Source organism: Ailuropoda melanoleuca, chromosome X, assembly GCF_002007445.2.
Source record: "Ailuropoda melanoleuca isolate Jingjing chromosome X, ASM200744v2, whole genome shotgun sequence".
Lineage (NCBI taxonomy): Eukaryota > Metazoa > Chordata > Mammalia > Carnivora > Ursidae > Ailuropoda > Ailuropoda melanoleuca.
Genome location: NC_048238.1, coordinates 26,754,893 through 26,773,636, shown reverse-complemented (window position 1 = coordinate 26,773,636; position 18,744 = coordinate 26,754,893). Strand labels below are relative to the sequence as shown.

The 18,744-nt window shown below is 39.7% G+C and overlaps 1 protein-coding gene across 9 annotated transcripts in view; it reads left to right on the top strand.

The window, feature by feature from the left end:
* DMD (dystrophin) overlaps positions 1 to 18,744 on the top strand; it is a 2,070,581-nt gene that overhangs the window by 1,727,147 nt on the left and 324,690 nt on the right. For all 9 annotated transcript variants that reach the window (XM_034649821.1, XM_034649815.1, XM_034649816.1 and 6 more), the window contains 2 exons: positions 28 to 148; positions 761 to 1,029. In XM_034649821.1, the coding sequence (XP_034505712.1) occupies positions 28 to 148; positions 761 to 1,029 (390 nt within the window). The remainder of the gene's footprint in view (positions 1 to 27; positions 149 to 760; positions 1,030 to 18,744) is intronic.

Below are 18,744 nucleotides of genomic sequence, written 5' to 3'. Positions count from 1 at the left end.
AGCATTTCTTTTCATCTCATTTCACAGGCCTTCAAGAGGGAATTGAAAACGAAAGAACCTGTAATCATGAGTACCCTTGAGACTGTACGAATATTTCTGACAGAGCAGCCTTTAGAAGGACTAGAGAAACTCTACCAGGAGCCCAGAGGTAATTGAATGTGGAACTGTAATAACATATTGATAGAAGGATCAGTGGTGACAGAGCAACACATCCATTCTTGCTGCCAGGGTCTGGATAGCTCTCATATTTTCTAAGTTAAATAGAATCAATTCAAATTAAACATAGATGTTGAAAAAGAAAAAGGAATCATAAACCACCATGCCTAAATCTGTTTGCACATTCATAAATAAACAGTAAAAGAGATTAATTAGTGATCAGTTATTGAAACATTTAGAAAATAAAAGAGATTATCTGTGAGAAGGAATGCTATTGTGACAAAGACTACACGCTAATTGTCAATTTAAGAGCCTGACTGAAATAAATTAGAGCTTGTGGTATGCATTTCTCCACTCAGTAGCTTAAATGAATCTTGGATTATCTGAATGATAGAAGGTAGAACAGATACACTCAGGAGGATAGACTTGAGATGGGCTGGACACTATCAAAATTTATGCCAAAGTGTAAAAGAACCATTAATCAGCGCGTTGGCCTCTCGTTAGACTGTACTCTCTTTCTTCCAGGATGACCTTTTCAACAATGTTTTTTTTTTTTTAAACAAAAATGACTGTGGCCTAAAACCTTGTCATATTACCAATTTAGAGCTGCCTCCTGAGGAGAGAGCCCAGAATGTCACACGGCTCCTACGAAAGCAGGCTGAGGAGGTCAACACTGAATGGGAAAAATTGAACCTGCACTCAGCAGACTGGCAGAGAAAACTAGACGAGGCCCTCGAAAGACTCCAGGAACTTCAGGAAGCAACAGAGGAGCTGGACCTCAAACTACGTCAGGCTGAGGTGATCAAGGGATCCTGGCAGCCTGTGGGTGACCTCCTCATTGACTCTCTCCAAGATCACCTCGAAAAAGTCAAGGTACCATCTATTGCTTTGCTTCAGAGCTCTTTGAGAGACTCAAAAGAGGTTCTGATCTGAACTTGAGTGCACGATTTTCTTCTCACAAAGTTAAAAATAGGGCCCTTAAGCTTTAGAAATCAGGCTGTCTTTCACAAATTCAAAATCATCCTGCATGCGGTATTTTCTCTAAGAGGAGAAAGTGATCTAATCATCTCTGTCCTTAGTAATGTGGAATGAAACATTGAAAAGTTACAGAGTTAAGCAATCATTCGGATTTTGCTATTAGGAAATGAATTTAAGCATTTGTACTACAATGATCTGATTTGTGTGTGTGTGTGTGTGTGCATTCTTTGTGAAACTTAGTATCAGAGTAGGGAAAAATACAACACTTAATCAAAAGCCAGGAGTCTAGGCTTTGGCCTTTGTGCTAACTAAATTATATGACTTGGGTGAGTTATGGTACTGTGAATTGAGGCTGTTACTGCTGCCCTTCCCTTAGAAGGCAATGTATATAATACAATTCTGAGTTGTATTAGTCCACTGCAGATATTAGGACATATCATTATATATTTGGAATACTGTCCCTGAGACCAAAGTTAAATTCCCCTGTGGCACAAAGATGATAAATACATTTATAAAGAAAAAATATACGTATTTAGGAATATCATTTTGAAAACCAGCAACTTGAAAACATATTTTGTTTACTCATCTAGCGTCAAAACCAACAAAAGTCCCCCCAGGTTCAAATTCAAAAAAAAAAGTGAAATTCTCACCTGCACTCGGCGTGTTTGCCAGCAGCCTCGTTTTGGAAGGTCTCTTCTCCCTTGCCCTCCATGGCATTGTTTCATCCACATTCTTATTCTTCTTTTGTTTTCCTTTATTTTCCTCATTTCTGAAACTCTCCCCACCCTTCAGATGTTGGCACACCCAAGTTTCTTACCTTAGCTCAATGTCCTTTGTATTGTGTAAATGCTCCCAATTTGAATTGGCGAGGACGGTGACAAATACCAATTTCGGGTCTGGATCTTTTTCCGATCTCCTCACCCGTATGTCATTAGAATCAAAATGCAGCCCTTCTGAAAGCAAGTTATTCATTCTCATGTTTGTCCATTCCCCTGCTGCTCTTCCCTTTCACCTGCCCTTTCTCCTGTGTTTCTAATGTCAAGTTGCTCAGGCTTGAAACTTGAGTTCCTTCCTTAAATCCTACATTTTTACTGATTGCACTTGGCCGCTCATTTTACCTCTGAATATCTCTTTTCTATTTTCTCTCCTCTTTTCAACCAATGTCCTGTTCTAGCCCCCAGCATGTGGTAGTCAGATTGTTGTATTATACTTCTTGAAATCCCATGCCAATCCCATCTTTAATCCCATGTTCTGGCATACCATAAACACTACATTTTCTTTTTTTTTTTAGGTTTTATTTAAATTCCAGTTAGTTAACATACAGTGTCACGTTAGTTTCAGGAGTACAATAGAGTGATTCAGCACTTCCCTATAACCCCTGGTGCTCATCACAACAAGTGATAAACACTGCATTTAAATATTTGGTTAATGAATGAATGAATGAACAGTTTCTTTACTGGATTTCTACATTATCCATCCTCTTCCAACTCCAGCCCAAACTCATCACTGGAAACTGTCTGCCTGAGAATGAAGTCCAAGGAGTGAAGAGGCCGGGTGGCCCTTTTCTTCCTTGCCCTGGTTTAAATTCCTAATTGTTACTCCCATCCTTCAGGCCATTCTCTATACTCTGGCCCAACCAACCCTTTACCCAAACATCCCTGCTTTTCTCCTAACTCTCTGCCTTTGCAAATGCTCTTCTCTTGGCCTGGATTACCCCCCACCTTTTGTGCCTGGTGATCTCCCACTCAGCCCTCAAGGGCCAGCTCAAATGGCTTCTGTCTTTGTAGTTTGTCCTAAGTGTCTCCCAGCCACAGCTGCCTCCAAGCAGAAGAGATGGCCCCCAGTCAGTGTTTTCAGAGACCACCACACATCCTCCAGCTGTCGGCTTGCATTTCCCGTGTATTGTAGCTGGTCACTTAAAGCGAGGTTCCCAAAAGCAAGGGTCACGCTGCGTATGTTGGAATGCGCAGCTCCTAGCACAGCGTCCGCAACATCTAAAGGAATCTAATTCTGCTGCTTTGTTCCTTTGCTCCCTTCTGGTTTATGAGCCCCCATACAATGTGCTATCACACGTAGCTGTGAATGAAGCAGACTTGGTCTTTGCCCGTATGAAGCCTGCAGTCTAATGTTGAACTGAGTAGCTCTTCATTAAAATAGTAGGTGGAGATTGAAGAGAAGATTACAATTTGGCTGTATAACTTGGAAAATTTCTTCCCCCTTAACATTCTATGACCCTATGACTTGCAATTAAAACAGTGGTTAACATTGCTGGCTACTTGGAAGTTAAAATAATGTTTTGAAATGTATTACCTTGTATTTGTTCAGCATTAAAAATAGTACCTTTATTCAAAAATATAGGAACTATGTTTTTTAAAAATCTTCCCCCAAAATGACAAATGAGTTTAGCAGAATGTCCCAAAGGAACCAAATCAGTTGATAAATTAATTAAGTGGCCGAAGCTATAGGCTTTGTAGCAGACATAAGGGGTTCATTCTTAGCCTCTCTGCCTCACAGGCACCCTTGTAGTCTCCTGAGTGCGGATGGAGAATGTACGCAGCACGATTCAATAACCAAAAAAAATCACTCGAAGTAGAACAGCTCAAATATCAGCCAACCCTCACTGAAGCCTATTTGCATCTTTCCTCTCACTTCCCTTCTCTTACCTGGTCTTGATCCTAAGACCGAGTTTATTTCCCACACCTTAATTGGTAAGACGCTCATTCTGTTCCCAATAACAACAAAACCGAGATGCACTCACTATTCCTTCCTAAAAGAGCTTGTCTATGCCAACGCTTCAAACAAATCAGTTTCCTCTGTTGCTTCTCAACAACACTGGCTTTGAAACTCTGAAGCCTTGGTGGGGGTAGTTTATAGGGAGTGAATTTTATCAACTAAAACTTACTTTGAAAAGAAGAAGAGCACTTAAAACCACCGTTCCCATTTTTCTGTTCAGCAATTTAAGCCCTCAGAGGCTCCACGCTGTAGGGAACTCCAAACTGATAGCTAGGCATGCAGCCAGAAGAGCATTTTACTTACCCACTTCCGTTCATTTTCATCTCCCCTAGTGACTCTATTGTAATACCCACCTCCACTCTCCTCTTACTTGTTAAAGAAGTGGTTATACAAGTCAACTGTGGCATGTGTTTTTCTGTGGAATTGAGCATTGTATCGTTTCCTTAGCAAATGTGGCTTTGCGATTTGGCAAATGGAAAAAACAGCACAACGAGGTCCTGGGACTCTTTGGAAGTGGCATTGTTGCTGGCTAATCATCTTCAGGACAGTGTATGTGTGGTAAATCCAGAGAAAGGAGCGCAGTGTCAGTATTGACTGTTTAGCTCACTAAGAGAATCTCAACCTTCCAAATAGAGCTTCCATAGGAATAACCCCTAGAATAAAATCAAAAATGTAAATGCTTCTTTATTTTTAAAAGTCATGATTTATATGGCTTATCTAATATTTCAAGGACGCCATCATGATTTCTCATTTAACTGGGAATAATACCACCAGTTCTGTGACTGCACAAGTATTCTTACTTTCCTTATAGTAATGGGGAGTAGGAAGAGCTCCTTGAATCACTGGGTGCGCTACTTAGACCTGGAAGTGGAATATATGCAGGTTTTAAGAAAGTGGAATGACTTTGGAGCCTAGAGTCTACATATGACATTTTTGTTCTGGAGAACACTTCCCATGTGAAAAAGTTCGGGAGTTGTTGGTGCTCCAAGTTTTCCTTTTTGTTCTAACGTACCCTAGTTTCTTTACACAGAGTGGTATATCATTCTTGAGCCAGGAATGTTTCACTGCCCTTAGTTTGCCGGTCGCCTGGAAACACAGTTTTTCGCACTATCACCGTAATTAAACTCCCCCAGGCTGCCATTTGGGATTATGCAAATTTGTCGTGGCTATGTAGTTATTTCTTTTCTATTTTTTTTCATCAGAATTTTAACTCACATTTCTTCTTGCAAAAGGTCAAGGACAGGGATTCTCTGAGTTTATCCTTAAAGTTCTCATGATGAAATCTTTGGATTAGATCTTTTTTGGGAATTATCATTGAGAACAATGCAGTAACATTTGCATTAGACCAGGGACTATAATGAAGCCACCGCCACCAGGCCGTCCTGACTTCTGTATATTCAGCATTCACATCTAAAAATGGAAGAAGAGAGCTGGCAAGTGCATCTCTTCAGGCCAACCATCCTGAGTCCCTGGGGTTTGGTTTAGCTGAGAAATTTGGGTTAAATCTGGGTTAAATGTGAAACTAGCACCTGTCATACGAAGTAACCTGGGTTTTATCCCGTTTTTTAAAACATGCATCCGTGATGTTTAAAAGCATATCATATCTTTAATATCATACCTTTATAATATGATACCTTTATTATCTCGGAATACTTCTGTAAGAAGGCATATTATGGTAAAACCTTACTTACATACTTTAAAAGTGTCGTGTTTATTCTTTAAAATAGAATGGTCATTGTTGGCTATAACAGACCTTAGAAACTAAAGGAGAAATTCGTCATCTTAAAAATCCTGACCAAATTATTTGTTCCATGTACAATAAATTGTAAGTTAACATTCCGGGAGGGCTTATTCCTTAGTTCCCATGTATTCGCTCTCATTTCCTGCTTTGTTTATAAAGCTAAAAGCAAATTACTTAGGACAGCAGTGTCGAATCACGTTTCTTACCCAAGGCATCTGATTTTAGCGAGTGCTGTGTGTGTTTTAAAATCCTCTACCTCGACTTAGGCAAATAGAACCTTCGTTTACCATGCTATTCCCATCCTGCCTTTGAAACTTCTGAAAAGCCAGTGCAGAGTAATTGTTTCAGACATCTGCTTAGCATACTTTGAAGTGCATATAAGTTCTTTTTCGGTTTCATTTGAACCCCAGCTGTCTTCACCGAAGTCTATAATCAATCTGAATTAAGTTGTCCTACTTCTCCTAATAAGTCTCTTATTAAGTTCTGCATCAGCCTCTTAGGGAGACTTAAAAGCTAATTCATGTAGAATTGCCATTTTCTACTAATTCATTTGTCAGCTCTCCAAATTCCAACGAAAACAATTGCAAAGACTATTAATTTGGCTCTTCATAAACAACTTACGTAAGTGTAGTATACATTGGAACTGAGCAAACGATTTAAAACAGTGGGTGGGAGGAAATGAGTTGATGACATTCCACACGCTTTCTTTTTGACTGTTTCTAGATGCCGTCTACATTCAAAGCAGAAAGGCCTTTATTTAGTTAGAAACACCCTTCTGCTTTAACTTTCATAAATAAGATAATTACTGAGTGAACTTTGCTTAAAGATAGGGAAAGGCTTTAGAACAGTTGGAAAAGGAACATGAGTTGTTTTTTTCATTATTATTGAACTTATTTTAATTTGGACTTCTTTGTATTCCTTTGATGGGCTGTGATAAAAGAAGGAGCTAGAATTGGTTACCATTGTTATTGCATTAAATCAGAGTTGTACAGCTCCTCTTCTGGTCATGGGATATTTAGGAGAATATGGATAATCAAAATGTTCAGCTAATGAGTTCGTCTGACATTATTCTGCTAAGGAAGTATTTAATTAGATAATGAAAATTTCTCCAAAGAATGTCATCCTTCCTACTCTTTGAAAACAACCGTATCAAAACCTGATCCTTTAATATGCCAATCCTGTTTACTGAGGATTTACTCCAGAAGCTTTGTTTGTGGCTGATCGTAATTATAAATACTATTCCTCAAGAGTCTTAGATCATAAAAAGACTCTTCAAAACAAAAGCTTAAGTAATAGACTGTCAGCATTAATGATCTCAAAATTCAGTCATTCCTTCATTCATGACATGGTTAAAACCTATACCCAGAGAAGTCTGATCTCATTACGGAGTGTGAATGTTTATTTATTTCGTGAATAAAAATGTATTGGGGATCATGTTAATGGCAGCTTAGTTTTTCTCAACATATTATTATATGGCACCAAGCCGAGGGAGCAAGAATTTGTATTAGCTTGTGCGTTCATGTGCACGTACCACGTTAACAAGAAACAGCTTGGAAATGTGTGTGTTATTTACCTGACATTCCATATTTCCTTAGAAAATGGAAGCATACAGCCGATGTATGTTTTCATTCTCCTTTGGAATCTACCAAAGTCATCACAAGTTTAAAGTTCACAACTATGTTACTCTCCTACCATAAGCACAACAAGGCATGATTTGAGAACAAATAACCCCAGGAGTGGACTCCTACTGTGTTCCTGTCATGCTCGGCAATTATGGTTTTCAGAATTACACGGGAAACGTTGGCACCAATATTATGCCTTACGCAAACTTACACTAAGTTAAACAATGGCACTGAATAATTGTTCTTGGTAAACCAGTTCTGTGGGTATTATGGGAACACATGTGCTTATGAGACTAATGTAGCCCTATCCTTTGAAGACAGTTAACTTTTTCATGATAGGAAGAGTCCATTTTTTTCATAGCAAGATTATTTTGTACTAAAATACTATTTTCAGTTACATTTATGTAGTGCTTCTCAAACTCTGCCACTTCTCTTCTCTTAACGGCCAAGGAGTTGAAGCCTGATAGCTTCCCCTCCCACCTCCTTACCTCCTTTTACCAGGAGCATAAAGTTCCTTTGATGTTTCTTGTTTTATTTTTACATTTCATGTCAGTTTTGTGATCTTCTCTGTAAGGTATTTATTGTGTTTTAATATGAAAGTGTTTTTCTCCAAAATCTTAAGTGAGATAAATCAGGACATTTACGCAAGGGTATGAAAGCATAATTTGAGAAGCACGGTATGAAAAAATGCCCAATTTGGGCAGGCTTCATCTTTTTCCATCAGCTTCTTTCTTCTGTGCACATCCACAAAGAGTCGATCCTTGCCATTTCCGATTTATCTTTTGCGGTTTTATCTGATCACTGTGACCCACAAGGTCCATGACTTAAAGCTTTTGTAATTTTGAACACGTATTCTTTGAGGCTTCTGTGCAGCAGTCAATTAACTAATGACTTAACTTGTGTTATAGGTCACGTTCCCTGCAAACAGACCCTGAGAACAGGGGTCTGGGTGCACATTGATTTATAGACAGTCAGCTTTCAGGAGAACCCTGTATGGGAGTTAGAGAAGCATAATAAGGAAGAAGAAGAGCCAAGCAAGTATGCCATCTCCGGCAGAATCGAGCTCTGTGTCCTGATCCACAGAGTTGCGGATCCAGAGTGTGCTGGAGTATAAACTGCACAACAGAGTTGTCCTTGCACACCCCAGCTCATCGCTGGGGGGTGGCCAGCAGTATGCTGGTCAATATGTATCAGTTAGCTCTGAGGTAGAGTGAACGCTGATTTGTAGCATTTTCCAATTGTGGGGTCCATACTCCCACCGTGACAGATTCAGGCTACCAACGTGATCTCACTGAATGCAGAATTGGGAAGAGAAGCACACAGGGGACTCTCGGGCTCTGCTCCATCACACCGCTGGCTGTGGCCCACCTCTGGAGACAGAAGTTACCTGAGCCAGGAGTGTGTCTTGCCTCCTGGGCTCAGGGCCTCCCATCGGCAGAGGTCACCTTTCTGAAGAGAGGCAGCTATGTGATGTTGGTGGCCATTAGTCACAGCAGGTGGGGGACAGATGCCCAGGCCAGGGAAAGTGTCTGCTACAACTGGCCAGTGACCCTAGGAAGCCACTCAGCGTCCACGTCTCGACGTGGCCTTCTTCATGCTGTTTCATTCTTGCACATGCAATTACTATCTAGAAACAATGAAGATTTTGTTTCTTCATGAAAAATCCATCCTCCCTCTGCCCCACCCCACTCAGTACTTACTGGAATTGATAATGAAAGAGAAGAGTTAATGAAAAGGTCTAAGAAAGTGATGATTGTTAGTAAGAAAAGGACTTCATAAGTGACTTAGGCTTCATAGTTATATAACCTATAAATGTCTGAATTGATCAGATATTTATGCATTTGGGGATTCGAGTTATTGAGACATAGTCATTGAGAATGTCAAGTATTTTCTATGGCAGTGGTTCACGCCTTAGTGGGCATCAGAATCACCTGGAGGGTTTGTGGAAACCCAGAGCTTCTGAGTCAGGAGTTCTGGAACAGGGCTGAGAACCTGCATTTCTAACCAGTTTCCTGGTGATGGCGATGCTCTTTGTCCAGGGACATTTTGAGGACCACCATTCCATTCTGAAGCTGTTATATATATATATATATATAGTTTATTGGTAATAATTCATCAATTCTTCAATAATTCTTCCATAAATATATCACTTATTACTTCTTCTATATTTATCAACATCCAGAACATTTAATTTAAAAATGAATGCAGGCACATGGCCTTCTGTGAGAGTGATTGATAGCTTAGGTAGGGAGCATAGTTCCACTCAGAAACCTTGAAATGAATAATGGCCTACCCTTTCTGAGTCTCTCTTGTGGAAAACATGCGTGATTATTTATTCCAATTTTCCTATTGGTATTTTACTGGCACTCAGACAATTTGGGGGCTGCTTCTGATGATTTAGAGGTTAACTTGACTTCCCACTCTTGATACTTTAAAATTAAGATATTTAGTCACATAATTTTTCACCCTGTCTACGTGTTATCACATTCACCAATGACAACAATTAAATTTAAAAATTCTCCTCAGATCGTCTCCCTCTCCTTCTGCCCCTCCAGCTCGTGCTCTCTCTCTTTCTCTGAAATAAATAAATAAATCTTCAAAAAAAATTCTCCTCAGAATTTCCTGCTCAACGTACTGAGTATAAGCAAGTACTTTACAGAGTTTCTGAAATCGAAGACCTTCAGAATAGTTGGGACTATTCAACTTTTGAAAATTAAAACCTGCTTACTAGATATGAATACTGGGTAGCTTACCCAGGAGTTCCTACATTTTATAACTTGTCACCCCACTGAGGCTCTGCATTCAGGGGAGGCGGGTATATGTGTGGAGAAATGGAGACAGATGTGGGGTGACACTGGGAGGAAGCAGGAAGCAGGCTGAACTGCAGCGACTGGAGAAGGGGGATTTTTTTTTTCCCCAAAGGTGGTGCAAAATCTGTCCATTAAATACCTGTGGGAAAAATTCATTGTTGTGGTGTGGGATGAGTGGTATATGTATGAAGAATCATGGGATAAATATAATAGAAACAAATGTCTTTAAATATGCTTTGATGTTAAACAAGAAACATTCCAAACAAACTTTCCCCTTTATTCTGGGCTCCTGGTGGGGGGGGGGGTAGGGGCAGGGGTTACATTAAAAGTAATTTGATTAATGTTCAATGTGAAATTGAAATAACTATGTATAAACCCACTCAAATCAAGTATACATTAAATAATTGAGTTAACTGAATTAGGCAGAGTAAGGGCACATTGATTTTCAATGTTTTTAAAAATTGGTCCACATATCATTGTTATGTTTTTGTTTGTAAACTTCAATATTTATTAAGTTTCCACAGTGTGTTCGGTCCTGAAATGTCAAACTCTCTTAACCAGAATGAGGCTGGAGAATCTAACACTAAGATAGATTTCTATTTCTTTTTAAGGAATCGATTTTTATGGTGAATGTTTTTCTTCCTGCAGCAAAGAGCCTGCTGGTTCTGTTTCAAAGCACACATGTTTTTAGAAGACTTATTCCCTGGGATTCCACATTATTATGGACTCAGTGGGCTAATTTAGTACTTTTTCCTATCAGATATTCAAATCCTATTATCATGATCTTAACATGGCATTAAACAAGTTGGCGAAGAGAATAAAGTCAATTTATCAGCCATATATGCCAAAGTATAGTAATTAAGTAGAAACTCAAGTGAGTGTGGGAAGTAAGCAGTATATATTGGTTTGTTTTTCAGAACCAGTGACAAACCAATACTGAGTTTCATCTTACTTACTTATTTTCCTGCTTTAAAATATTTCAACCCAGTTTGGAATCTATATATTGCTGTGAACTTAAATCCTACTAGGTCGTAATTAAATAATTCTCATTTAATCGCCCTGTGGTTTAGGCTTTTGTGTGTCCCAAGGACAAGTAGGCCACATGCAACAACATTTCACCCACTTCCCCCTCCACTTGTCAGTTTGCTGTCAGCCTCAACATATTTCTAGCAGAGACAGGGCTAAAGCCAGAGAATGGTTCATTGTTGTCAGCCTACACAAAGCCAGTACTAGAATGGCCACCAGGGTTACCCAATAGAATGGTAACTTTTGTGCATCCAGGAAAGCATAAAATTAAAAGAAATATAAGCTAAACAAATGAGCATAAGTTCCATTGATCCTTTGGCTCACACAGGGAATAAAATATTACCTTTGGAAGCACCCTGACATTTTGTTACAAAGGTTGAAAGAAGACATTTCCAAGGTTGTCTCAGTGTTAAAATTGCCTGGGGGTTTGGGTTGAGTGTCAGATGCAAGATGGGTCTTAATGAAATCTGACCCACTTTGACTTTCAAAAAAAATCTTGAATTCTTAGTGAAAAGATTTTTTTTTCAGATTTTAAAGCCTTTTTTCAACTGAAATAGTATTCTCCTTTAAATAATCGATACAGCATCACTCACCCAGATTTTTGAGGATGCTGAGTCATACTCCTTTTTTGAAAAAGAAAAATAGTCTATTACTGTTAAAGTGTGATGTCTTTGTTACTTGAATACTAATCCCTTTTTTTTAAAGCTAGGTTTGGCCAATGACTTTGAGGTTTTTTTTTTTTTAATAACATTGAAGTACGTTGATTGGACAGCTTGACACTTAGACACATTTGTGTAAGTAGTAATTTATTCATCATTCACATGAACTTAAGTGGACATTATCCTGATAGCAGTTGTCAGAACAGAACACAACAAGCTATGAATTTAGATCTTATTTTAAGATGTGATCAGAAAAATCAGGGGAGTATCTTGAAAGTGAAAGTTCTCAATAATATGGTGAAAAACAGGAAAAACTGAGTCAACTCTTGGTTCCACTTAAGAGGCTAGATCTTTTGCACACACGTATATACATTGAGATAAAAATAATAACCACTAGGGTGCTTGGGTGGTTCAGTCAGTTAAGCATCTGACTCTTGGTTTCAGCTCAGGTCATGACCTCGTGAGAGTGAGCCCCGCGTCGGCCTCCACGCTCAGTGCAGAGTCTGCTTGTCCCTCTCCCACTCCTTCTGTCCTTCCCCGCCCCCCAGCCTTCTCTCACCCTCTCTAAAATAAAATAAAATCTTTAATAATAGTAATAATAGCCACTAACATATCTGGAAAGGCAACATGGCTTGCAAGTAAATACATAAGACTTTCTTTTTTTTAGCCTAGGGATATAATGAAATGAAGATGAACCATTGTAAAAAATTTACCAATCTAATTTTTAGACATGCTGTTGCATCGATTTTAATGAAGAAAATCCATTTTATGTTCATTTCATATCTTACTCTTTTGTTTTTCTATTTGTAGGAAAGAAAGGTATTTTGGAAAGACTAAAACCATTTATTAAACACAGGAGCTACAATAATCTGAAAAGAAAAGTATATACTGAAGGGCATTTTACAATCCTTTTTGGTCCTCTCCCACTTAATTACTTTTATCTTAGCTCTTTGAAAATTTATATTCATCTCTGGCTCAGTTCTGTTTTCGTATTTCTAAGTTGATAACAGTATATTGAATGGAAAACCAATTCAGCAAAAATTCATTTTGTTTCAATGGTGAGTGCCTTCCCCGCGGAACTAAAAATAAATAATTGTGCCCAGTATAAAGCATACTAGGTGCAGCGTATCGCACAGGTAACCTCACAACCCTAGATTCCTCTATTAATTATTATTCATACACCCTGAGGTAGCTTAATTTGTCTTAACAGAAAAAAAAGTCTCTCTTTGGAACTACTACATACAAGACCATACCATACTTTGTCCTGCATTTGCTTGGCCAAAAATGTGGCATTTGGTAGCTATAGGTACCTTTTGGCTTGGGATTTGTTTCTTTATAAGCCTTGTAGAATAACAATCACCATTTAAATAAAATTATAACCATTAGAGGTAGGCTGCACAGTTATAGGAACATAGTCTCTTTTGTGCACTGCCATTTCCCTGGCATAAGTAGGTGCTCAATCATATTTTTTGGAGTGAGAGAATAAACTTGCACAAAAGCACAGGACAAAATGGTCTCTTTCAGATACGTAAGACCTGTACAAATTATTTTACAGATGACTTGCTTCCATTTGCCACCATTCTAATTTAAACCATTGTTACTTCTTGCCCGAATCTACAGACACTCATTTTCACTCTTTTCTCCTTTCTGAAATGACTGCAGGCTTACACTGGTCTACTTGATATTTTCTAGATGAACATGCCATGCCCAGAAGAATGTGACTTTCCTGTTATTCCCCACCTTATCTACTCAAGGAGTTGCTTCTGACCTGCCTTAGTCTCCTCTGCACTTTGCAAACCTTATTGACACAACTTCTCATAGCATGATTTTACTGTTCTTTCCATAACCCACGAAATTGTGTATCTCTTGTCACGAATGTGAATCTGGCACGAGTTCCATTTTCCCAGTGCCCAGTACATGTATGCATAGTACGTATATATACATAGTACACAGTGGATATAAAATAAGTGTTTTCGACTGAGTAGTCATGAAATCTAACTACAAGAGTTGCTGAGAATATGCCAATTCCCCTTTGCAGAAGTCTTCATTATCTGCCCTGCAAAGGCCACTCATTCATGCCCATCACAACCTTGCTCCAAGAAAACACCCACGAGTGGCTCCTGGGTGGCTCAGTCAGTTGAGCGTCAGACTTTTGATTTCGGCTCAGGTCGTGATCTCAGGGTCATGGGATCAAGCCCCAGCCAGGCTCCATGCTGAGCTGAGTGTGGAGTCTGCTTGAGATTCTCTCTTTGCTCCTTCCTCCACTTGCATGCTCTCTCTCTCTCTCAAATAAATAAATAAATAAGTAAAATCTTTAAAAAAAAGAAAACGCCCGTGATTAGTCTTCCACAACTGCCCTATACTCCATGCTTCGCCTTATTAAAGACCATTTGTCCTTCCCCAAGCACATTAAGCTTTCCTACTTCTTACCCATCATTCAAGCTCTAAACAAGCATCTTTGCTCCTCTTACCATGCTTCCTCTTCCTTTATCAGTTTTATGTCTAGTTCAAAGAGACCGTATAAAGCTGCGTGTTGGAGGAGGGAGGAAAGACAGGATTCCCCTCCTCCACCCCAAGGAAGTATTTGGAGTTGGCTCCAATGCCACAGCTACCCGAGAGAGGATGTCAGTCCGTGGCTCTCAGGGATGAGCTTACTACCTTCTGCATTGCAGAGTCTCCATGAATCAGACCAAATAAGACCTTGTATGACTTTGTGTTCCCCATGTTGCCTGACGCCATGCTTAACTGGTTGTAGGAGGAGTACAAGGAGAAATAGACCCGAACTTCTCATTCATCTTTGCAACAGTCCTTTTTCCTATCCCCTTTCTACACAAGAGGAAATGCATGCAGATGGTTGTAAATGAATTTTTTTTCTCTAGTAGGAAACCCCAAACATGAGAGAGAAGAGGAGAGAAAGACAAAGAGGGTGAGAGAGAGACACAGGTCATCCCTCATCTCAACCTCAACATCTATAAAGTAGATGTTGAGCAAAGTAGAGAAAGGTACCTCAGCCTTTGAAGAGAGAGCCTCCTGTGCCAGGGCTCACCAGTTTAGCAGTAGAGCCCAGGCTGGATTTGAGCCCCCTCGGCCCCCTTGGACCAAACACTCTGCAACTGCCATGGAAACCCTGGGATGGAGCTTTTTATCTTTTCCTATATAGATATTCTTAATGTTTTTATTTAGCCTTGCCACAGTGCCCTCCAGAAGACTATGCCAGGGTGTATCACCACCAGCAGAACATGTTTTCCTTAAACAGGTTACTTCTCCTTCTTTCCCACTTGCTCCATTTCTCTGAAAACTCTCTGGTTGGCACCCAAAACTAGAATATTATGTTCTTGCTCAGAGGCTTAGAGGTATGTCAGAAGTGAGCACAGGGTCCAACATAAAATAAATCAAGTAACACATCTAAGGAATTCAGTTATGGAAGCTGAAGGAAACAAGCTGGCTTCTTTTTTTTCTTAAAGATTTTATTTATTTATCTGACAGAGAAGCAGCAGAAGCAGGCTCCCCACTGAGCAGGGAGCCCAATGCAGAACTCGATCCCAGGACCCTGGGATCATGACCTGACCTGACGGCAGATGCTTAACGGACTGAGCCACCCAGGGGCCCCTAAGCTGACTTCTTTTATTTAGGAATTTGGTGTCAGATTTTTATAGGAAACTGTGGTGATAAAGCAATTTGAGGATAGCTGTTGGTCTGAACTATTAGTAATCAATCCAAAAAGGCCTAATTCTCTTGACTGTTTATTCTTTAATAAAAATGTATTGAGGGATTATCACGTGATGGCTCTAGGCATACCCTGGTGAAAAAAAATAATATAGAATTTCCTTAATGAAGATTAGGGTCTTGGGATGGGACAGCTGATGAATTAATAAACAGTCAAATGTATATGCACTTTGAAATTGCCATCTGGGCCAAGAAGGAAGGGTGCAAAGGGGGAGAAAAGTAGGGAGAGCTCTCTTTAAACAGGGAAGCCAGGGATGGGCTCATTTTCACGGTCGCATTAAGTGAGATCTGAGGTTCGTGAATAAATGCCAGCCAGGCAGAAAGTACAGATATAAAACTCCAGGCTGAGGGAACAGCATACACAAAGGGTCTAAGCCAAGAATAAGTTTGGTGAGTTCTAGGAACATAGCGTCTTCCAAGTTCTTGTTAAAAATGCCAACTTCTCAAGCCCACCTTGGACCTACAGAATCAAAAACTCTGGGGACAAGGGGCACCCGGTGGCTCAGTCAGTCGAGTGTCCGACTCTTGGTTTCAGCTCAGGTCACGATCTCAGGGTAGTGCGATCGAGCCTTGCATTGGGCTCAGAACTCAGCACAGCATCTGCTTCAGATTCTCTCTCTCTCTCTCTCTCTCCGTTTCTCCCCCCACTTGCATGCTCTCTCTCTCTCTCAAATGAATAAATAAAATAAATAATCTTTAAATAAACAAACAGCACTACATCAAAAGCTAATGATGTACTGTATGGTGACTAACATAACATAGTAAAAAATAAATTTAAAAAATAAAAATAAATAAAATAAACAAACAACAAATAAATAAAACACTGGGGACAGGACCCTGCAAGCTGTGCATTAACAAATGCTCCTCAGTGATGATGAGGCAGGCTCTTACTGAGAATCACTGCCTTACAGGGAGGTTCGAGCCCTGTAGGGAAAGGTGAGAGCAAGACAGGGCCAGCAGGAGTAGTAAATGTGGGCACAGAACGAGAACATTTTAGACTGTCAGATCCGTTTGCAAATCCCAAAAACCTGTTAACTGTAAAACCTAAGCTGTCTAAAATAACTTCTGAATTTGAATATCAATGTCCTTGTGGTTGATATTTTTAATGGCTTATGGATCATTACTTATTTTTAAACAAGTAAACAGATTTCATTAACTGACATTTTGTTTGATGTTTTGTCACATATAATTAAAATTTCTCAGATAGAAAATATTGGCATTTCTTCTGTTTCCTTAGCAGCCTAAAACCACGGCTTGCTTAAAGGATTTATTTATACTCATTAGGGACCTTTTTATTTTAATTTTGCATATTTTGCATTTAGCCTCTGCAGAACACTGGTGAACTACCTTCTTATTTCCTTTAACTGTGTCATGCAAAAGCTATGGAAAACTGGAAATATTTTTGTTTTTTATTTTTTGTTTTTTTGGTTTGTTTGCTTCTTTTTTCTGTGAAGAGAAAATAATTAGCAGTCCCAGTTAGGATTACAGAAACAACTTTCCAAGGAAATTAAAGTCACTAGATGTGTACAACTTGTTCTTCTAAGTTAAAACCTGTCCTTCGTGATCAATTCCGCCTTGTTCCTCATTTCTAATTTATATCTGTGAAGGCAAAATGAACAACATGCATAAAAAAGAAGATAGACACTTTTAGTGTGGTGGAGCTGTAATTCAGCTCTTACTTTCAGAGCCTTGAGGTTATGAGCTTCATAGTGAAGCCATGTCCAAAAAGATGAAGAATTACGATGGATGCAAATGAGAAAATGTTAAAAAAGAATTTACGCTTTTGTGTTCAGGTGTGCATTCTTTTTCAAGAAAACGAAGAGAAACTAGAGATCCTTTTTTCATAAAAACACGGGGATTCTTTTATGGGAAAAACACAGCAGTTAATTGCTGTTCTATGAGCGCCACGAATTTGGAAGTGTGGTGACTGAGGGGAAACCGTGGCTAAAATATAGTTACTGATAATTGTTTGGGAAATAAAAGCCCCAAATTTCTTCATGCCTACAAACTTCATATTGTTTTCCTAAAGTCTGGGTGCTTTTTGTTTTTAAATGTAACCTCCCTCCAAGTCATCCAGATTATGCTGCGTCTAGGTCGTTTGTTCTGAGTCTGTTTCATTATTTATGTCCTTATTCTGTTTGCTGGTCAAAAGTGGTCATGTCCAACTATGAAAACAGAAGACGATGAAAAGAAACAGCATAATATTTTGCCTTCAGGCTACCACAATAAAACCCGATGCTGGAATGGAATGCAGCCGCATCTCTGTTTAAAAAGAGTGCATGTTTCAATGGCATAATTTATTGTCAAGAATGTCTACCAGCGGCAAAAGTGATACGAAAGGCACAGGGATGTACTCAGTCAGTCTGAGGACTACGCTTAATGTCTCAGCTCCATACACTCCCTCAGCATTTGGCAGAAATCAAGGAGTTAACATTATGCAAAGGGTGTCCGGGCTCCATTTTGTCGATGTATGGGATAGCCTCGTCATGTTAGTAATGAGAATTCACCTAAGAAGCCTCTTACAAAAAAACAAAACAAAGCAAACAAAACAAAAAGTGTCTGACCTCTGAAGTCTAAGGGTAAAGGAGATTGAGGAACTGGATGACGTCCATCTATGTAGTAGACTGTAGGCACCCCAGCCAGATTCCTTCACTAAGCTGGTGAACTCATCCCCCAGCAACTCTGAGGTTGTCTGCCAAAAGACTCATAGTTGCACCTCCCTTAGGCAAAAGGAAGCCACCTGGCCTGGAAAATTACACCACCCCTTCTCCCCTAAGACTGCCAGGGGGCAGCTAGTGGCCAATAACCGATTGACATTGGGGTAGAAAAAGACAACCCCTTTGTCTCAAGATGGAACCAACTATGGTATAATTTGTGCTCCAGAGCTCCCCAGGGGATCAAGCTGATGTTGGGCTCCAGCTGAGACCACATCCTTACTTAGCTTTTCTGTCCTGTCTGCCTGCTGCCCTCACATCAGATCACTCAGACTCTTCTTCTCCAAAAGCCAGCCTAAGTCAGTAGGTATCTGCGACAAATGCTGAACCTCAACCCTGGGCACCACACCAGGCAGTGAACCAACCAGAGTAAAGAGCCAATAATTACAGTTAAAAATGGATATCTCCAAGCCTGGTGCATTTCACGAAAGGCTTGCCTACATCTTGTGTTTCTTTGTGATTGGTCCAATGATATTGGAGTAGCTCATGTCCCGCAGGTATTTTAGAAGCTCCAGTAGGCGTCTGATCCTCTGGGCAAAGCAGCATGTGGTCCTTGACTCTATTGGCCCCAGTGGCAGG